The 20,862-nt window shown below is 43.0% G+C and overlaps 1 protein-coding gene across 1 annotated transcript; it reads left to right on the forward strand.

Annotated features, from left to right (window-relative positions):
- The first annotated feature begins 2,152 nt into the window (after positions 1-2,152).
- On the forward strand, positions 2,153-9,686 carry qkib (QKI, KH domain containing, RNA binding b). Its single transcript, XM_078242708.1, has 6 exons — positions 2,153-2,305; positions 2,456-2,592; positions 5,886-6,002; positions 6,534-6,677; positions 8,694-8,781; positions 9,304-9,686. The coding sequence occupies exons 1-6, from the start codon at positions 2,161-2,163 to the stop codon at positions 9,684-9,686; spliced, it is 1,014 nt and encodes a 337-aa protein (XP_078098834.1). The 5' UTR covers positions 2,153-2,160.
- Positions 9,687-20,862: the final 11,176 nt, after the last annotated feature.

The following is a 20,862-nucleotide window of genomic DNA, read 5'->3' on the forward strand; positions in this document are numbered from 1 at the left end:
ATGCTGAGTCAGTATTAAGAGTTGGGAGAGAGAACTTGTGGTCTGTTTTTCTGAATGTAAACGTTACCGACATGTTTCCGAGGAAGAAAGACATTCTTCAGAGTGATGTCACGGCGCTCAGAGAGACGAGGCTGCAGCCAAACTGACGTCACAAACACACCCCCTCCCCCCCTCTCCTCTCCTTTCAAAGCTTTTCTTCTCCACACTAACCCAGGAAGGGGGGGGGGGTACTTCTTCTCCACACTAACTCAGGAAGGGGGGGGGGGTACTCGTTTCCATCTGAAAGAGAAGGGGAACCAATGAAGTTTTTAAAGCAACAGATTCAAACTGAGAAACTTTTTATTTACAGGTGAGATGTTTGTCCCGGCTTTCAGCCAATCAGAGAGCTGCGAGATGACAGGTACAGGGTTGTGTGTATGTGTGTGTCTGTGTGTGTGTCTGTGTGCATGCGCGTGTGTGTGTGTGTGTGTGTGTGTGTGTGTCTGTGTGCATGCGTGTGTGTGTGTGTGTGTGTGTCTGTGTGTGTGTGTGTGTGTGTGTGTGTGTGTGTGTGTGTGTGTGTGTGTGTGTGTGTGTGTGTGCGTGTGTGTGTGTGTGTGTGTGTGTGTGTGTGTGTGTGTGTGTGTGTGTGTGTGTGTGTGTGTGTGTGTGTGTGCATGCGCGTGTGTCTGTGTGTGTGTGTGTGTGTCTGTGTGTGTGTGTATGTGTGTGTGTGTGTGTCTGTGTGTGTGTCTGTGTGTGCGTGTATGTGTGTGTGTGTGTGACTGTGCGTGTGTTTGTGTCTGTGTGTGTGTGTGCGTGTCTGTGTGTGCATGTGTGCTTGTGTCAGATAAAGCAGGACAGGAAGGTCAGTGATGTTGCCTTCAAAATAAATGCTCTAAAAACACAAATCCTGGGAAAGTTTAGAAAAATTAAACAAAATAAAATCATTTTAATTTTTAATTTTTTGTCTTTTGTCTTTTGTCTGTCCGATGGTCTGACAGGGATGTGTGTGTTATTAAAAATGAGTTTCTGTGTGTGTGCCAGAGGTCTTCCTCCTCTGATCGGGAACATTTACAGTTTAAATTAATTTATTGTGTATTTGTGGGGAACCACTGACGCTCACATGCTTTTATTGTGAAGGCCAGGCTGGAAGCTGTGTGTATCATGTGGTTCAACTTGACTGTGCTCCTCTCTCAGTCTCAGAGAGTGTTAGGAGGACCGGACAGAGGACGGGGACGCTCACAGCCGGGACAGAGACGGAGTTTCTGGAGTTTCTGGAGGGATACAACCTGGAGGACAGAGCTGGGACACAGACGGAGCTTCTGGACTTTTTATTTATTTATTTATTTATTCAATAATAAAAAAATTTAAAAAAAGCAGATAAAACTGCACAGCAGCGACGACATAGGTTGATATTAAATACTGAGGATAAAAACTCCATGAAGTCAGAAGGATTATTTCCATTGTGGTCCTCGAACACTTTCCAGCCAAAAACCAGCATCATCAACACGCTTCTGTCTTCCTCTGTCAAAAACAGTTAACAAAAATTAAGAGTTGAAATTGAGAAAGCTACACAGTGCTTTGAAAACTTTAAGGACTCTTCTTTATGGAGCTTCTGGAGGGATAAACCCTGAGGAAAGAGCTGGCACAGAGCCAGGGATCCTCGAGGGATAACCATATCTTTTTAGGACTCTGAAGAAGACTTTTAGTCTTCCTTACTCTTCTGCACTGAAATAGTTTTCTTCTAAATATATTGTAAGTTCTGTTTATCTTCTTCTGTAAACTATAAACTAAATAAAAGCCGGACACACAGCGCTCTCCGGCCAGGGGAACTGGATTAAATCAGAAGAAAGGAGTGTTTGTGTCTGTCTCTCTGTGTGTGTGTGTGTGTGTGTGTGTGTGTGTGTGTGTGTGTGTGTGTGTGTGTGTGTGTGTGTGTGTGTGTGTATTTGTGTCTGTCTCTGTGTGTGTCTGTCTGTGTGTGTGTGTGTGTGTGTGTGTGTGTGTGTGTGTCTGTGTTTGTTTGTGTGTGTGTGTGTGTGTGTGTTGTGTGTGTGTCTTTCTCTGTGTGTGTGTCTGTGTGTGTGTGTGTGTGTGTGTGTGTGTCTGTCTGTCTCTGTGTGTGTCTGTGTGTGTGTCTGTCTGTTTGTGTGTGTGTGTGTGTGTGTGTGTGTGTGGATGGTGGGGGAGATGGAGGGGAAGGAGAAGCCGAGGACCGGTGGTCCAGATTATCTGATGCAGTTGATGAACGATAAGAAGCTGCTGAGCAGTCTTCCCAACATCTGCGGGATCTTCCAGCATCTGGAGAGACTTCTGGACGAGGGTGAGACGTCTGTCTGTCTGTCTGTCTGTCTGTCTGTCCGTCCGTCTGTCAGTCTGTCCGTCCATTGTTAGCATGTTAACTCTGACAGCTCTGATGTTTGCATGATGTTAGCATGATGTTAGCATGACGTTAGCATGTTGTGTGTTTCAGAGATCAGCCGCGTGAGGAACAACATGTACGTCAACACTCTGAACGGGTTGGACAGAAGCAGCGAGCTGCCTGACGCCGTTGGCCCGGTCGTCCAGCTGCAGGAGAAGCTCTACGTCCCCACCAAGGAGCACCCCGAGGTGAGTACCCCCCCACCAAGGAGCACCCCGAGATGAGTACAGTCAGCTGCACATCCCTGAACCCTTAGGAGGGATCAAACCCAGAGGAAATAGCCGGCACAGAGCCAGAGTTTCTGAAACCTTTCTCCGGGAAATGAAGCTGCCTTCAAGTGTGGTCAGAAACGTTGAAATCTATAAACGATCAGACGCTCAAGTAAGGACAGTCAAAGTGTGGCCAGAGGAAGCTGACTCAGCACTTCAGCAGCGTTTTGGAAACACTGACTGGAGAGTGTTCGCAACTCAGGCCACCCACGACTCCCACATGGACATTGATTCATATGCCTCCTCTGTTCTGGACTGTATCAACGCAAACGTTAATGTGTCACCACCCTCAAACGGATTACCACTTTCCCTAATCAGAAGCCATGGATGAACAGTGAAGTCAGACTCCTGCTGAAGGCACAGGACATTGCATTCAGATCAGATGATGCTCAAGCCTATAGCTCATCCAGGGCTAACCTGAAAAGGCCAAGCACAACCCCAAGCTAAGGATTGAGGATCACTTCAAGAACTACTCTGACCCCCGACGCATGTGGCAAGGCATCCAGGCCATCACAGACTACAAAGCTACTAACTCCACCCCCCCTGTCACCGACACCTCTTTGCCTGATGCGCTGAACTACTTCTATGGCTCGCTCAGGGCTTGTGCTGTGCAGCTGACTGAGGTTTGGACTGACATATTTAATCTGTCACTAGCCCAGGCAGCTGTCCCCGTGTGCTTTAAAACCACCTCCATCGTGCTTGTGCAAAAACACTCCACTGCAACAAGCCTTAATGACTTCCGTCCAGTTGCACTCACCCCCATCATTATGAAGTGCTTCAAGAGGCTGGTCCTTGCCCATCTCAAGACCTGCCTACCACCCTCACTGGACCCCTTCCAATTTGCCTACCGTCAGAACAGGAGCACAGAGGGTGCCATCTCTACAGCATTTCCCTCTGCCTTGTCCCACCTTGACAATTGCAACACCTTTGTGAGAATGCTGTTCATTGCCTTTATGTTCAGCATTCAACACCATAATCCCCTCCAAACTGATCACCAAACTCAGTGAACTGGGCATCAATACCTCCCTCTGTAACTGGATTCTGGACTTCCTAACCAACAGACCTCAGTCTGTGAGGTTAGATAATCACACCTCCTCAGCCATCACCCTGAACACCAGCATACCACAGGGATGTGTGCTGAGTCCTCTCCTTTACTCCCTCTTCACCTACGACTGCACACCTGTACATGGCTCTAACACCATTATAAAGTTTGCAGACGACACTACGGTGATTGGTCTCATCAGCAACTACGATGAGACTGCCTACAGGGAGGACCTGTGCTCGTGGTGCACAGACAACAACCTGGTTCTCAACACCAAGAAGACCAAAGAGCTCATTGTGGACTTCAGGAAGTCTGAAGCTAGCACACACACACACACACACACACACACACACACACACACACACACACACACACACACACACATTCTCATCAACGGGACTGAGGTGGAGGGTGTCACCAGCTTTAAGTTTCTAGGTGTCCACATCTCTGAGAACCTCTCTTGGACCCTCAACCCGTTTACCCCGATCAAGAAGGCTCACCAGCGTCTCTTCTTTCTGAGGAGACTCAAGAAGGTCCACCTGTCTCCTCAGATCCTGGTGAACTTCTACCGCTGCACCAGCCTAGTCTCACAGAATTCCGTAAAATGATCATGAATTGTTAACAGCACATTACGTGGTGGTGGCACGGAATGTGTGAAAAATCTGTGTGGCCACCACAGAAAACAATGTCAATATAAAGTCAATGAGAACATGACGTAGCATAAAGAGCAACTATGGTAGAGAGTAGTATGTAAGGCCGAAATTCCGCGTAGGGAGGTTGGTTGGTTGGGGGGTGGGGATGGGGGGGGGTGGGGGGGTCAAACACAGGACTTTCATCCAGGAGACCAGGGATCGTGTGCCGCATGTCAAGTTTCCTAAAGTCGCTTTCTTCTTTTCTGTGCCGTTCTTCTTGCGTGTCACGGAACCGTAAGCCCACCCATGACCTTTTCCTTAACCCAACCATCCCGTTCTTCCCGCGTGTCATGGAACCGTAAGCCCACCCATGACCTTTTCCTTAACATAAGGGGCCGTGTTTATTTAACGGAATTCTTCCGTGGGCCCATCATGGAATGTTTTGCGATTCCGTGAAACTGCCACAGATTTTGAGTTAAGGGGCCGTGTTCATTTCACGGAATTCTGTGAGATCAGGTTGGCTGCACCATCGAGAGCATCCTCACCAACTGTGTCATATTGGTATGGCAACTGCTCTACCCATGACCGAAAAGCACTGCAGAGGGTGATGAAAATTGCCCGACGCATCACCGGTTCCTCACTCCCATCCATCAAGGCCATCCAGGGGAAACGATGCTTGCGTAAGCATCATCAAAGACTGCTCTCACCCCAACCACAGCTTGTTCTCACCCCAACCACAGCTTGTTCTCACCCCAACCACAGCCTGTTCTCACCCCAACCACAGCCTGTTCTCACCCCAACCACAGCTTGTTCTCACCCCAACCACAGCCTGTTCTCAACCCAACCATAGACTGTTCACCCCAACCACAGACTGTTCTCACCCCAACCACAGTCTGTTCTCACCCCAACCACAGCCTGTTCTCACCCCAACCACAGCCTGTTCTCACTCCAACCACAGCCTGTTCTCACCCCAACCACAGCCTGTTCACCCCAACCACAGCCTGTTCTCACCCCAACCACAGCCTGTTCTCACCCCAACCACAGCCTGTTCACCCCAACCACAGACTGTTCACCCCAACCACAGACTGTTCACCCCAACCACAGCCTGTTCTCACCCCAATCACAGACTGTTCACCACACTCCCCTCCGGGAGGCGTCTCAGGAACCAGCAGGTTCAGAGGAAGCTTCTTTCCTGCGGCTGTCACCCTAATGAACTCTAGCTCTGCATCTCGGTGACAACCAACCAACTAAGCCCCCAATTTATAATACTCTAAACCACCTTCTGTTAACCCACTGTACACTACTGTCAGCACTGCACTATATTTCTTGTCCAGTCTTTGCACCCCCTGTCTATACTTTGTATATCACATTGCACTTTTCTGCTTTTTTTTTGTTGCAGTTCTTGTTGGACGCAAACTGCATTTCGTTGTCTTTGTACTTGTACTCTGCACAATGGCAATACAGTTGAATCTAATCTAATCTATTGGCTGATTGATTGGCCAGTCTTCTTAGTAACCAGAGTGTTTTCTCCCTGTCAGTTTAACTTTGTTGGGAGGATCCTGGGTCCTCGCGGTCTGACGGCAAAGCAGCTGGAGGCAGAGACAGGATGTAAGATCATGGTGAGAGGGCGGGGCTCCATGAGAGACAGGAAAAAGGTAAAACACACACACCGGATGGGAACAATAATCTCTGAAACTGGTCCAGTATTAAACAAGAAACAAGCTATAATGTTACCCTACAGGACTAATGTTCAGCAGCAGTTAGAGTCACTAAAAGTTCTGTTGTTGCTGCTGACAGACTCAATTAATACTTCAATTATTATTCTAAGTGTCTGACAAAATTATGGAAAGGATCCCTACAGAGATAGACCTTTTAGTTAAAGAGTAAGATCCTTTTAGTTTAACATGAAACAGCCCCGAAATCACCATCACCAAACCCTCCATACTCCATGTAAATAATCAGTACTTTTAGCGTGTATAGAGCCAGCATATCTCCACATGTAAATGGGTGAATTAAGGGGTTATTTCAACTAAACCAGAGTGGTGATTGTTGGAACAGTGGAAAGATGAACCAAGACGGCTTTTGATAGTTTTATTTTGTTTCTGGCCTCTTTGAATGAAGTGTGTTTTACGATGATAAAAGTCCTGATTATTTACATGGAGTCTGGTGTATGTGTCTGTGTGCAGGAAGAGCAGAATCGAGGTAAGCCTAACTGGGAGCATCTGAATGAGGACCTCCATGTCCTCATCACGGTGGAAGACGCTCAGAATCGCGCCGAGATCAAACTCAGACGCGCCGCGGAGGAAGTCAACAAGCTGCTGGTGCCTGCCGTGAGTCAGCTGCATATAAAAAGCCAGCAACAAATTCTCACTCCCATCTCGTAAAATACGGATGCTTGGTCAGGTGCCTTTGTCGTTCTTATTGACGCTAAAAGTCTCCTTTATCGTCATATAACGCGCTTTATCTAAACGTGCTTGGTCGGAATTATTGGCGTCCCTTTTGACGCTGTTATGTTAAGGAAAAGCTTGTGAGTGGGCTTATGTTTCCGTGACTAGCGGGAAGAACGGGACAGTTAAAGACACACACGGGACACGATCCAGGGTCTCCTGGGTGAAAGTCCTCTGTTTGACCCGTCCTCCCCCCCAACCAACCTCCCTACGTGGTATTCCCCCTTACATACTACTTTCTAAACCCCGTGTAGCTGCTGCTCTCCCCGACACGTTCTACAAACACGCTGAAGGGCTTTTTTTTTCTTTGCTTCAGACGCTGATAGCCACTGTCCAAATGTCCGTATTTTACATGTTCGGAGTGAGAACGGATTGCCAGTTTACATCCAGGAAGTGCAGTGATTCTGCTGAATCTCACTTCCTTGATTTATACCGACCAATGGGAAGCCAGGAAGTTTCTGTCCTCGGGCAACAAAAGGAGAAGAGAACCTGCTCTGTGTGTCTCAGGAAGTTGTTTTCTTGTTGGAGTAACTTGTGGTTGTTCAGGAGTTAGAAGTCAGAGAAGTCAACATATTTAATGAATTATGCATTCCATGTTATTTTTGCTGTGTTCACTACATTGACAGCATGCAGTTGGTCGCGAAGGGAGGAGGTCGGGGGGATGGGTGGCCGTTAGCCTCAAATTGCCAAACCTTCCTCCACAGCTCTGCAGAGGAGGGTCTGGCTAGTCCACACAGCATTCCTGGATGGGAGGACAACGTGCTCTGGTTTATTGGCATTTCTTTAAACCAATCACAATCGTCGTGGGCGGGGCTAAGCTCCGGACAGAGCCACGGTGCCTCTGCTAAATAGTCTCAGGAAGGAACTTGTTTTGGTGGAACATGTGGACGTTCAAAAGTAGTTTTAGTCGTGCAACAGAAAACTCAGATTGGACAGATAGTCTAGCTAGCTGTCTGGATTTACCCTGCAGAGATCTGAGGAGCCGTTAACCATAGTCCTCACAAATCCACCAGAGGTTAGAACGCCAACACAGAGACAGAGGAAGGGGACGCACATCCGGAAACGGAGCAATCCCGGAAGTGGAGGGTTGTGGATATAGACTAGGTGGGCGTCAACATACAGGACTTTCAAGCCAGAGAGCGGAGTTTGCTTCCCGGGGAAAAACTAAAGCCTTTCATCCAGGAAATATGTGTTCCTTAGGAGGGTTTTAATCCAAACCATCTTTTTCCTAATCTTAACTAGTTGTTTTGGTGCCTAATTTTAATTTTCTTTGTGGCAAAACGCTCATATTTTGTGGACTAAATGTCTTGACGTAATGTCCACCAAACCAACCGGCAGCTCGTGGTGCTGTACAACTACCGCTGATACAACAGAGGTCTGTAGCAGCTTAAACAACTAGCAACTTCCGCTCAGCGTCATGCAGCTTGTAGCAGTCTCCTAATATCGAAGGATATCATCCGTTTTGGTGTGCATACTTTTCCGTATGATAACATAGGGACTCGTTATGAGAATGCGTTGTTAGGACAAGTAGGAAAGATCCCTTTCCCAAGTCCTTGTTTGTGCATCCTGGACTCCTGGACTTTAGGAAGGAGTTGAACAAACAGTAAACAGCACGTTGCTTTCCTACGACTTGACCATTGACCTCCAAAACCAGGACAACCAATGAGCTCTCCTCTGTGCGTCAGGGTCGGGTTGCTGTGTCTGTAGTCCATAGATTTGTAGATTGCTCCGGTTAACTCAGGAATGCTGAGTGGACTAGCCAGACCTTCCTCCGCAGCGCTGTGGGGGAAGGTCTGGCAAAGCGACACTAGTGTGTTTGTGGTACTCTTGCGCCCCCCTGTGGCTCCAGCTGGAACAGTAGAAAGGCAAAAATGCATGCTGGGTGTTTGTGTGTTTCAGGCGGAGGGGGAGGACAGTCTGAAGAAGATGCAGTTGATGGAGTTAGCCATCCTGAACGGGACGTACCGAGACGCTAACATCAAGCCCTGTAAGAGACCGACCAATCACAAAGCAGTCACACTGACCGACCAATCACAGAGCAGTGGTGACACTGACCAAACAATCACAAAGCAGTCACACTGACCGACCAATCACAAAGTAGTGACACTGACCGACCAATCACAGAGCAGTGGTGACACTGACCGACCAATCACAAAGCAGTGACACTGACTGACCAGTCACAGAGCAGTGACACTGACCGACCAATCGCAGAGCAGGCAGACCACAGATATCAGTAGAAACTTCATTGGCCATTTTGTGCCGGACATATCGCTATCCAGCGTTAAAATCATCTTTTCTCGCTGAATTTCAAACTGAAGTTCAAGCGGTTTGCTTTTTTACAAATGTCATGCATGTATTTATGATTGGTTAGAAGGTTATCAAACCAAAATACCTCGACTTGTGTTGATAGTACGCAGCATCAAGCTTAAACAGAACGATTAACGGTATCTATTCATACATCTATGGTCTGACCCAACTCTGCTAACTCTCTCCTCTTCCTCTTCTTCAGCCTCCCTTTCTTTCTCTCTTGCAGCATCCAGTCAGAGTCCTCGTGTCCTCTCTTGCCATGCCCCCATGCTGCCCGCCGCCTTGCGCCCCCCCGCCCCCACAGGCCCCGCCCTGATGCCTCTGATTCGTCAGATCCAGACAGTGCTGCCCAATGGGACGCCTGTGCTGCAGGGGGCGGGGCCTGAGTCGGGGCTGATCTACGCCACGCCGTATGACTACCCGTACGCTCTGGCGGCGCCGGCCTCCATCTTGGAGTACCCCCTGGACTCTGGGGGGGTGATGGGTAAGCCGGCCCCCCCCTGCTCCTGTGACTGCTCCCCCACGCCGCACCACCACCACCAGTGGAGTCCGGCCCCCACGCTGCTCCTTAGACACGCCTCCTAAAACCTGGAGGGCGACCTCCCCGCGCCTCACTCACAGTTTAGAACTCTAAAGATGTCCGCTGCGTCTGCACTTCCTCCCGCTGTACAAAGTGAAGCCAAAACCTCCCAGATACAGCGCTGCCATCAAACATGGATTTAAGGATTATTGACTGGATACCGGATCTATTTAGTTCAGTGGAGTTGCTCTGTTGTTTCTAATCTTCTGTAATGTGCGGCCGCTGAAAGCCGCTGTATCTCACCAGCCCAATCAGGAGTCCATCCCAGCTGTCAGCCATGAGGCTTCCGCCCGACCAATCAGGAGTCCATCCCAGCTGTCAACCATGAGGCTTCAGCCCGACCAATCAGGAGTCCATCCCAGCTGTCAGCCATGAGGCTTCAGCCCGACCAATCAGGAGTCCATCCCAGCTGTCAACCATGAGGCTTCAGCCCGACCAATCAGGAGTCCATCCCAGCTGTCAACCATGAGGCTTCAGCATCAACTCAAACCAAACTGATCAGAAATGTACGGAGCCCCCCTGGGGTCAGCTGATAAAAAAAAAAAACTAAACCGTGCGCACAGATTCATAATCCGTGCTCTCGGTTTTATAAATGTAAGCAAAATTAGAAAGATATTCACAGATTCGAACTTCTGGGATCAATTCTCTATAACGAAATGTTATTAAATCACAAACGACTAACGTAGTTTCCTAACGTAGTAAGGTAAACAACGATCTACAAACTCATCTTCATCAAAACGAGCCGTCCTCCGACCTGGAGAAATAACATTAGTCTCTATGAGCAGCCCCAGAGACGGCAGTGAGACGAGTGCTTAGGGACCGTCTACAAACTACAACATGACACAAAACTATCTATTAATTTAATGGTTAAATAAGGTAGTGTCTCCTAACTTATTTTTTAAAAGTAAGTGCTGTAGTACAACTACAAGGAGATAAGTTATAATTGAGATAAGTTTGGAGACACTACCTTATTTAATCATTAAATTAATAGATAGTTTTGTGTCATGTTGTAGTTTGTAGACGGTCCCTAAGCACTCGTCTCACTGTTTAATAATATTTCGTTACAGAGAATTGATCCCAGAAGTATTCTGTGAATATCTTTCTAATTTTGCTTATATTTATAAAACCGAGAGCACGGATTATGAATCTGTGCGCACGGTTGAGTTTTATTTTATCAGCTGACCCCAGGGGGGCTCCGTAGAAACGTAAACAGTGGAACACACATCAGAACTACGTAAAATCACAGAAAAATGTTTAGGAAACATTTATCTGACGTATACTTTGAGTTTTAAGATGGGGGCAGGGCTTATGGGCGATACTGCTACTGGTCCAGACGTTTTGGCATTACTGATACTGTCTGTGCAGAAACCTCACGGTGAGAGCTGCAGCAGCGCCCCCTGATGGATGGAGCAGCAAACAGGGAAGTCACTCAACATATAAATATATATTTTATGTACTAATAACTCCACAAAGATGTCACAACATGATGAACGAAGACAGATTTCTGCTGTTGTCACTGAAGTTAAAATATATAAAAATATCTTCGCTGTTGGGCGGAAACCTTATCTGTCTGCAATCATTACTTTTCAGGAGATTATGAAAACATTTTAATGAGCTATTTGCCTCAGATCAAGTCAGACAAAATCACTTCCTCGCTGTTTAAACATTCAGACCTTTAACCAGTCCTTCCAGAGTTTTTTTGTGATTGTTGCGGCAAAAATCCTTGATGAAGCGTCACGTTTTCTTAAAAAATGGAATATGCGGGATATTTATGCAATTTTATGCGATGAAATTGCGGGAACTTGTTAAAACTGTGGCTTCATCGTGGCGTCATCGTGGCGTCATTGTGGCTTCATCGTGGCGTCATCGTGGCGTCATCGTGGCTTCATCGTGGCGTCATCGTGGCGTCATCGTGGCGTCATCGTGGCTTCATCGTGGCTTCATCGTGGCGTCATCGTGGCGTCATCGTGGCGTCATCGTGGCGTCATCGTGGCTTCATCGTGGCGTCATCGTGGCTTCATCGTGGCTTCATCGTGGCGTCATCGTGGCTTCATCGTGGCTTCATCGTGGCTTCAGCGCGGGGTTTGCAGCTTTTAGATGATGTCACGTCGCGTAATTCCGTCACTTCATAACGTTCCCATGGCAACAGGGGAAACGGCTGCTCTTGTGTGAAGTAAACGCAACATTTTTCATCTTTCTGATAAGATATTTGGGACTTTTTTGCAACGAAAATGCGGAAATTATGACATCATGCAAGCCCTGCATATTTTGCGCGGAAATATGCGGAGAAAGTGCGGCGTATTTGAAAAAATGCAGCCCCGAAATAAATATGCAGACTTTGGCTGATTATGCATTGAATTATGAGATCACATGATCAGGTTTTTCTGGAGGGACTGAATAACTTTAGTTAGGAGGTTTTTACAGTTCACAGTTTGAGGAGCCAACAGAGTTATGAGATTTAAAGCAACACTAGAGAACGGTTCCTCTTCGCTCCCCCTACAGGTTGGAAGTGGAACTGTGTCTCATTCAAACTACAGACTAGAGCTGAGGTCGGGCCCAAAGAAATCCAGCCCGACCCTACCTGAGCCCGACACATTAACTGTAATTAAGAGCCCGATTTAAACCCGACAATGTTTTAATACGTGGTCGTTATAACTGACGTTCTCAACTACAACTCAGAGTTGTTAGAACTCCAGAAATCTGTTCAGAGTTATCTTAATGAATAATGCAACAAGGACGAAGCACGTAAACAGCTGTTAGTTTATTCAGAACGGATCACAAATGATCTGAAGGAAGAAACCTGGACCCACAGCTCCCTCAGCTGAATAGTGAGGGGACCAGATCAAGACATCAACATAATCCAAGACCTGGGACCATATAGGAGACTTTCTGGTCCCCATCACCTGATTAATACTGTCCTTCATCACGGTCTCCATCACCTCATTAATACTGTCCTTCATCACGGTCTCCATCACCTCATTAATACTGTCCTTCACCACGGTCTCCATAACCTCATTAATACTGTCCTTCACCACGGTCTCCATCACCTCATTAATACTGTCCTTCACCACGGTCTCCATCACCTCATTAATACTGTCCTTCATCACGGTCTCCATCAACTCATTAATACTGTCCTTCATCACGGTCTGCATGCTGACCCACTGGCCGACAACAGTGCTGCAGGGGGGGGAGACACAATGTAGCCCAGTTTACCTCCCAGTCAGGTCAGGTCAGGACCTCCACCCAGAGCTACGGGAGGAGCTGGAGAGGCAGAGCTTGCTCCCCACCCAATAAGGATAAGTCATGATTATAAACACAAATGACTTTGGAACCATTATTTTAAGGTGCAAAAAGTTCTCTAGTGTTGCTTTAAGCTCTTTTATAATAATTTTCACTGGTTAAATATCTGTAAAACACACAGACAGATGGCGACATATGTGGATTACTGCCCGACAGCGACATCATGAATACTGTCATCTGATTGGCTGAAGGTGTTTGTACTACTGTCATCTGATTGGCTGAAGGGGTTTGTACTACTGTCCTCTGATTGGCTGAAGGGATTTGTACTACTGTCCTCTGATTGGCTGAAGGGGTTTGTACTACTGTCCTCTGATTGGCTGAAGGGATTTGTACTACTGTCCTCTGATTGGCTGAAGGGGTTTGTACTACTGTCATCTGATTGGCTGAAGGGATTTGTACTACTGTCATCTGATTGGCTGAAGGGGTTTGTACTACTGTCCTCTGATTGGCTGAAGGGGTTTGTACTCCTGCCGCCGTGTGATGCTAACTGCTAACTGTGCTAACAACGAACTGTTTTAATGTTTGAAACAACGTTAATATCTTAAAGATGTTTTTAGAACTGAGAGGAATTATAATTAATACTTATAATGAACAATAAAACAAATGTTATTAAATTAAATTAAACTCTTCTAACCAGGAGATAACGAGTCTTAAAACTACATTAAACCTTTACTAAGAGATGTCTGATTGGCCCACGCCTGTCTCAATATTTTAATGAAAACTTTTTAATATTTTAATGAAAACTTTGTAATATTTTAATGAAAACTTTGTAATATTTTAATGAAAACTTTGTAATATTTCTCCTGACCTGCCTTTCCCACAATGCACTGCTTCTTTGCTCTGCTGGTTTCTGTTTTCGGGCGTTTTCACACCGACAACCAAGAGAGTCGGAGTCCTGCAGTTCCTCTAACAACCAATTATCCAATCAAAACCTCACAGACCAGCCAAAATATCTCCACGACAGACCTCCCTTCAACAGGGTATTATATATATATAATATACTACATACATATATAGATATATATATACATACACACATACATATATACATATATATGTATGTATGTATGTATATATATATACATACACATACATATATACTACATACATATATATATGTACATACACACACATACATATATACATACATACATATATACATAGATATGTATGTATGTATGTATATATATATATATATATACACACATACATATATACTATATATATATATACATACACACATACATATATACATATGTATGTATGTATGTATGTATGTATGTATGTATGGACCATCTGAATGTTGAGAATCTGAAGAACAATGTGCCACTTTCTAGGGTTTAAGGCGAAGTGTTTTTTCTTCAAACCCGGCAGCAGTATTTGGGGTTAGGAGGGTAAAGGCAGCGTTAACGTCACAGTTTATTTCATCAGTTAAAGTTCAGAGAGCTGAAGAAACTTCTGATATACTGAACGGTGTGAAAACGCCCCACAGGAAACAGAACAGGTGGTTTCTGGGAAGTGCAGTCCTAATGTGTGATGGTGTAGCTGTCAGCCTGTCAGGATGACTTCCTGCTCCGTTACTTTGATGACGTTGATGATAACTATCACTTTAAATACTCTTTTAGCTGCAAGAAGAAGGTAATACTTTATTCACAAGTTAAGTATTAAAAATGTGTTTTAATGGATCCATTTAGTTCTGCGTCTCCTCCAGAGTCAGATGTGTCTTACCAGTTTCATCGCTGTCTCTCCTGTACCGAGAGAGGGTCAGGATGTGGTTAGCCTAGCTTAGCACAAAGACTGAAAGCAGGGGGCAATTGTTGCTACTATGCTAACTGCTGCTAAAATGGCACGTTTCTCCATCTTCAATCAACAACGTGTCGGAAGACGCAGCTAGGCTAGTCTCCCCTGCTTACAGTTGTTGTGCTAATCTAATCTGGGTCAGTCTGAGACCAGCTGAGAGAACAGCTGACCCTGGGTCAGTGTGAGACCAGCTGAGAGAACAGCTGACCCTGGGTCAGTGTGAGACCAGCTGCTCCACCACCAGCACAGCAAACATTTTAAAACCTCAGACGATGATTTGAAGATATAAAAATCATAAATAAATGTTTGTTTACGACGGCATTTACAAAAAAGTATTCAACCCGAGACATTTGTTTTCTGTCTTTTTATTTCTATTTGTTCTTGTTGCAAAGAAAGTAGTAATTACTAGTTGGAATATATGAAATATATATGAGAAGTATATAAAGTGTAGGATTTGCCTTGTTTGTAGTAAAGATATCAGTCGAGGGCTGTTTGCAGGAAGAAGACATGTAGCAGCTTCTCTGTTTATATCAAACTTTCTCTGATTGACATCTTTTAAGGTCCGGACACACCGAGCTGATAATCAGCCGTCTGACAGTCTGGGAGGTCGCTGACTCCAGTCTGGTCGGTGTGCTCTGTGCCGTCGTCCGTCCGAGGGGCCGTCGGCCTTCATTTGGGCTGATTGGACATGTATAATCAGCCGGCAGGCAGTCGGACACAATCACCAATTACCGGAAATGAAGCTCAGTGCAAATTCTTTCAGGAAGACTTCTAATTACTGATTCACCACTATCTCTCCCTAAAACTATTCAGCTGTTAAGAGGCGTTCACTTTTCAGTAAACCAACCAGAATCGGCCATGAAATTCATGATCCAATCACAGCATGACATCCTGCTTTAAATGGCTTCTCTCCATGCTATCCCTCTCCACCATCCCCAGTGTCTAGTTCCATCGGGGGGATATGTCTGGCTTCTCTACCCCTTTAAAATATTTTTAATGATGGAGTCTAATCCCCAAAGACTCTGTACATTTCATATTATGCTTATTTACAATAAATATTTGCATATCTGCAACGAAGTCTCTCCTGATTGAAACGGGGAGCAGGATGAGCGTGACTAGAGTCTCTCAACATCTGACATTAATCTTCTAAACTGACCTTTGTTGATCTGAAATGAAGACAGATTCAGCAGCTGCACGGCCTGTTTCTCTCTTCAGATGTTTCCAGAAACACGTTACGGTGAACTATTTTAGGACAATATGAGATCATATTCTGAACGAGACGCCATGATGGTCGGGGAGCAGCCAGACCCCCCCCCCCACATCCTTTCATGTCTAAGCTGTCCTGTCCAAAAAAAGACCTGAAATGCCCGAAAACATAATATAAAAAAAAAAACTCCTGGCAAATTCTGACTGAAAGTTACTTTTCTTCAACCAGCAAGTCTTTTTTTTGACCGGAAATGACACAGGCTTCTCCCAAAAGATAATAAGACGATGTACAAGAAAAATATTACTCATCTTTAATTCACATTTGAACAAAAAGTGGCATGTTCAAAATGATTCATACCCTTTGCAAACTGTCACAGTCTATGGGAAAATCCAAAGATCTATACCATTCCAAATAGTCCAAGCTGTTGTAAAGCATCCTAATTAGCCTGATTCATTGGGAACAGCTGTTTTAATCAAGTCAACAGGAGAAAAACAGAAGCTCTCTGCTCTTGGTTTGTGGACAGTCATGGCTAAGACAAAGGAGCTCAGTGAGGACCTGCAGCTGCGCATTGTGGCTGCTCATAGGTCAGGAAACGGCTATGAGACCATATTATATATATATATATATATATATATATATATATATATATATATATATATATATATATATATATATATTAAGTAAAAGTCCAGATTCTGCAGAATAATGTGTTGATATTACTGGTTTCTAATGACTTTAGTACTTTAATGAGTAATAATACATAATTTATTATCTGATTGTATTTAGTTTAATAATCTGAATGTGTAAAGGAACTAAAGCCAGGGTAGTACAGGGTACTAAAGCAGCAGGGTACTAGTACTAGGGTACACCTAGGGTAGTACAGGGTACTAAAGCAGCAGGGTACTAGTACTAGGGTACACCTAGGGTAGTACAGGGTACTAAAGCAGCAGGGTACTAGTACTAGGGTACACCTAGGGTAGTACAGGGTACTAAAGCAGCAGGGTACTAGTACTAGGGTACATCTAGGGTAGTACAGGGTACTAAAGCAGCAGGGTACTAGTACTAGGGTACACCTAGGGTAGTACAGGGTACTAAAGCAGCAGGGTACCAGTACTAGGGTACACCTAGGGTAGTACAGGGTACTAAAGCAGCAAGGTACTAGTACTAGGGTACATCTAGGGTAGTACAGGGTACTAAAGCAGCAGGGTACTAGTACTAGGGTACACCTAGGGTAGGACAGGGTACTAAAGCAGCAGGGTACTAGTACTAGGGTACACCTAGGGTAGTACAGGGTACTAAAGCAGCAAGGTACCAATACTAGGGTACATCTAGGGTAGTACAGGGTACTAAAGCAGAGTACCAGTACTAGGGTACATCTAGGGTAGTACAGGGTACTAAAGCAGCAGGGTACTAGTACTAGGGTACACCTAGGGTAGGACAGGGTATATATGAGATATATATATATATATATATATATATATATATATATATATATATATCTCATTTGCATCGACTATTTAGGAAAATCAGTGTAAAATAGCATTTGCTAAATAATTTGGTACACAGTGTAGTCCCAACCAAGCTTGTTTAGTTAAAGCGCTAAAGGAGACTTTTAGCGTCAATAATAACGACAAAGGTCACCTGACCAAGCGTCCATATTCAATGAGATGGGAGTGAGTATGTGTTAAGATAAGATGAGATCAGATAACATTATAGTCAGTATATATATAAATTATTTGTATAGGACATGAAGAGGGAAGAGAGAGAGTGGGGGAGGGGGGGAAACGATATGCAGCAAAGGGCCGTAACCTTCTATATATGGGCGCGTGCTACCAGGTGAGCTCACCAGGTGCTCGATTTGTTGCATTTTTAAAATGGGCTATTATCATTCATTTTAACACAAAACGTCTGCAAATCATTCATGAAGCCTTCAACAGCTGGTTGCTTACTGCAGTCACAGCATACAGTCATGAATTATTATACACATTTCTGTTCAGAGCATTCAATAACAGAACATTTACAGAGACAACATGTCCAATCAAATGTCCAGACGTAGAACTTTTCAACAAAATACAGAACATACAGCTGACAACACACACACACTCACACACACTCACACCCACACACACACACACACACACACACACACACACACACACACACACACACACACACACACACACACACACAGACGTCACGACGTCAGGATGTTTAAATGTTCCGAGATGTCATTGTGATGTCACCGTTATGTCATCGTGATGTCACCGGGATCATCCAGTAGGGGGAGCCATTCCTTCACTATCATCTCTGCAGGTCACGGATGAATTAATTATATCTGACTCATATTCAGATCTGCTTTTGATGTTCACTGAAACATGAAATTAAAATGAAGTGATCTTCATGTTTAATTCTGCTGGATAGAGTCAGATCTAAAGGATAAGAAGAGTGTGTGCTCACTCTGTCAGACTCTGAGACTGATGGCTGCTTGAATCATCGCCTCTGATCCTCCTCTTCCTCCTCCTCCTCCTCCTCCTCCTCCTCCTCTCAGACAGAAGAGGAGGATGTTCTGATGCTGCTCTTCACTCCCACATCAGCAGCCAGAAAGCAGCAGAAGTCTGACAGGATTTAGACCGACTATGTTCTGCAGGAGTTTAATGACGGAGAATCTAAAGGAGTGAAGAACAGCTTCGTGTTCGACGCTGAAATCTGGTGAGTTTAAACATCTGAGGTGTGAAATCAGCTGATTCTGACAGTGTTTGGTTTTATTACAGGACAATGCTTTTCATATTTAACTACAACATATATAACAATAATAATAATAATAATAATAATAATAATAATAGAGAATGAGCTTGTTTAAAATCAATGTAGTCCAGAAATAACGACACATTTGTCATTTTGTTGAAGAGGAACGGGGAGATGGAGTCTGGAAGCAGCAGCCAACGATTTTAACAGAAGAGTTTGGGAGATGATCTTTCAGACTGACTGGGAAACAGCTTCAGCTTTTTACCAGAAGATGAAACTGATTTCTTCACAAAAACAAAATGAAGTGTTTAAAACAGACTCGAGCTGAGATTTAGAAGCAGTGTGCATTTACTCATTTACACATTTACACATATAGACATTTACACGTATACACATTAACACATTAACACATTTAGACATTTACATATTTAAACATTCACACATTTACACATATACACATTTAGACATTTACACATTTATACATTTACATATTTAGACATTTACATATTTAGACATTTACACATATACACAATTACACATATACACATTTAGACATTTACACATATACACATTTACATATTTGGACATTCACACATTTACACATTAACACATTTAGAGATTTACATATTTAGACATTCACACATTTACACATATACACATTTAGACATTTAGACATTTACACATTTATACATTTATACATTTACATATTTAGACATTTACATATTTAGACATTACATATTTAGACATTTACACATTTACATATTTAGACCTTTATACATATACACATTTAGACATTTACATATTTATACATTTACACATTTACATATTTAGACATTTACATATTTAGACATTTAGACATTTACACATATAGACATTTACACATATACACATTTAGACATTTACACATTTACACATATACACATTTAGACATTTACACATTTATACATTTACATATTTAGACATTTACATATTTAGACATTTACATATTTAGACATTACATATTTATACATTTACACATTTACATATTTAGACCTTTATACATATACACATTTAGACATTTACATATTTATACATTTACACATTTACATATTTAGACATTTACATATTTAGACATTTAGACATTTACACATATAGACATTTACACATTTATACATTTATACATTTACATATTTAGACATTTACATATTTAGACAGTTACATATTTAGACATTACACATTTAGACATTTAGACATTTACATATTTAGACATTTAGACCTTTATACATATACACATTTAGACATTTACATATTTATACATTTACACATTTACATATTTAGACATTTACATATTTAGACATTTAGACATTTACACATATACACATTTACACATTTATACATTTATACATTTACATATTTAGACATTTACATATTTAGACAGTTACATATTTAGACATTACACATTTAGACATTTACACATTTACATATTTAGACATTTAGACCTTTATACATATACACATTTAGACATTTACATATTTATACATTTACACATTTACATATTTAGACATTTACATATTTAGACATTTAGACATTTACACATATACACATTTACACACATACACATTTAGACATTTACACATTTACATATTTAGACATTTACATATTTAGACATTTACATATTTAGACATTTATACATTTACACATATACACATTTACACACATACACATTTAGACATTTACACATTTACACATTTATACATTTACATATTTATACATTTACATATTTAGACATTTACATATTTAGACATTACACATTTAGACATTTAGACATTTACATATTTAGACATTTAGACCTTTATACATATACACATTTAGACATTTACATATTTATACATTTACACATTTACATATTTAGACATTTACATATTTAGACATTTAGACATTTACACATATAGACATTTACACATATACACATTTACATATTTAGACATTCACACATTTACACATATACACATTAACACTAACACATTTAGACATTTACATATTTAGACATTCACACATTTACACATATACACATTTAGACATTTACATATTTAGACATTTAGACATTTACACATTTAGACATTTACATATTTAGACATTTAGACCTTTAT

This window comes from Sander vitreus, chromosome 23 (assembly GCF_031162955.1).
Source record: "Sander vitreus isolate 19-12246 chromosome 23, sanVit1, whole genome shotgun sequence".
Taxonomy (NCBI): Eukaryota; Metazoa; Chordata; class Actinopteri; order Perciformes; family Percidae; genus Sander; species Sander vitreus.

What these genes read in the sequence shown, in the direction of transcription:
- qkib (XM_078242708.1), top strand. Translation starts at nt 2,161, where the DNA reads ATGGTGGGGGAGATGGAGGGGAAGGAGAAGCCGAGGACCGGTGGTCCA. An exon ending in CCATGAGAGACAGGAAAAAG is followed by an intron (nt 6,003 to 6,533) that starts GTAAAACACACA and finishes GTCTGTGTGCAG; the next exon opens with GAAGAGCAGAATCGAGGTAA. An exon ending in AGACGCTAACATCAAGCCCT is followed by an intron (nt 8,782 to 9,303) that starts GTAAGAGACCGA and finishes CCTCTTCTTCAG; the next exon opens with CCTCCCTTTCTTTCTCTCTT.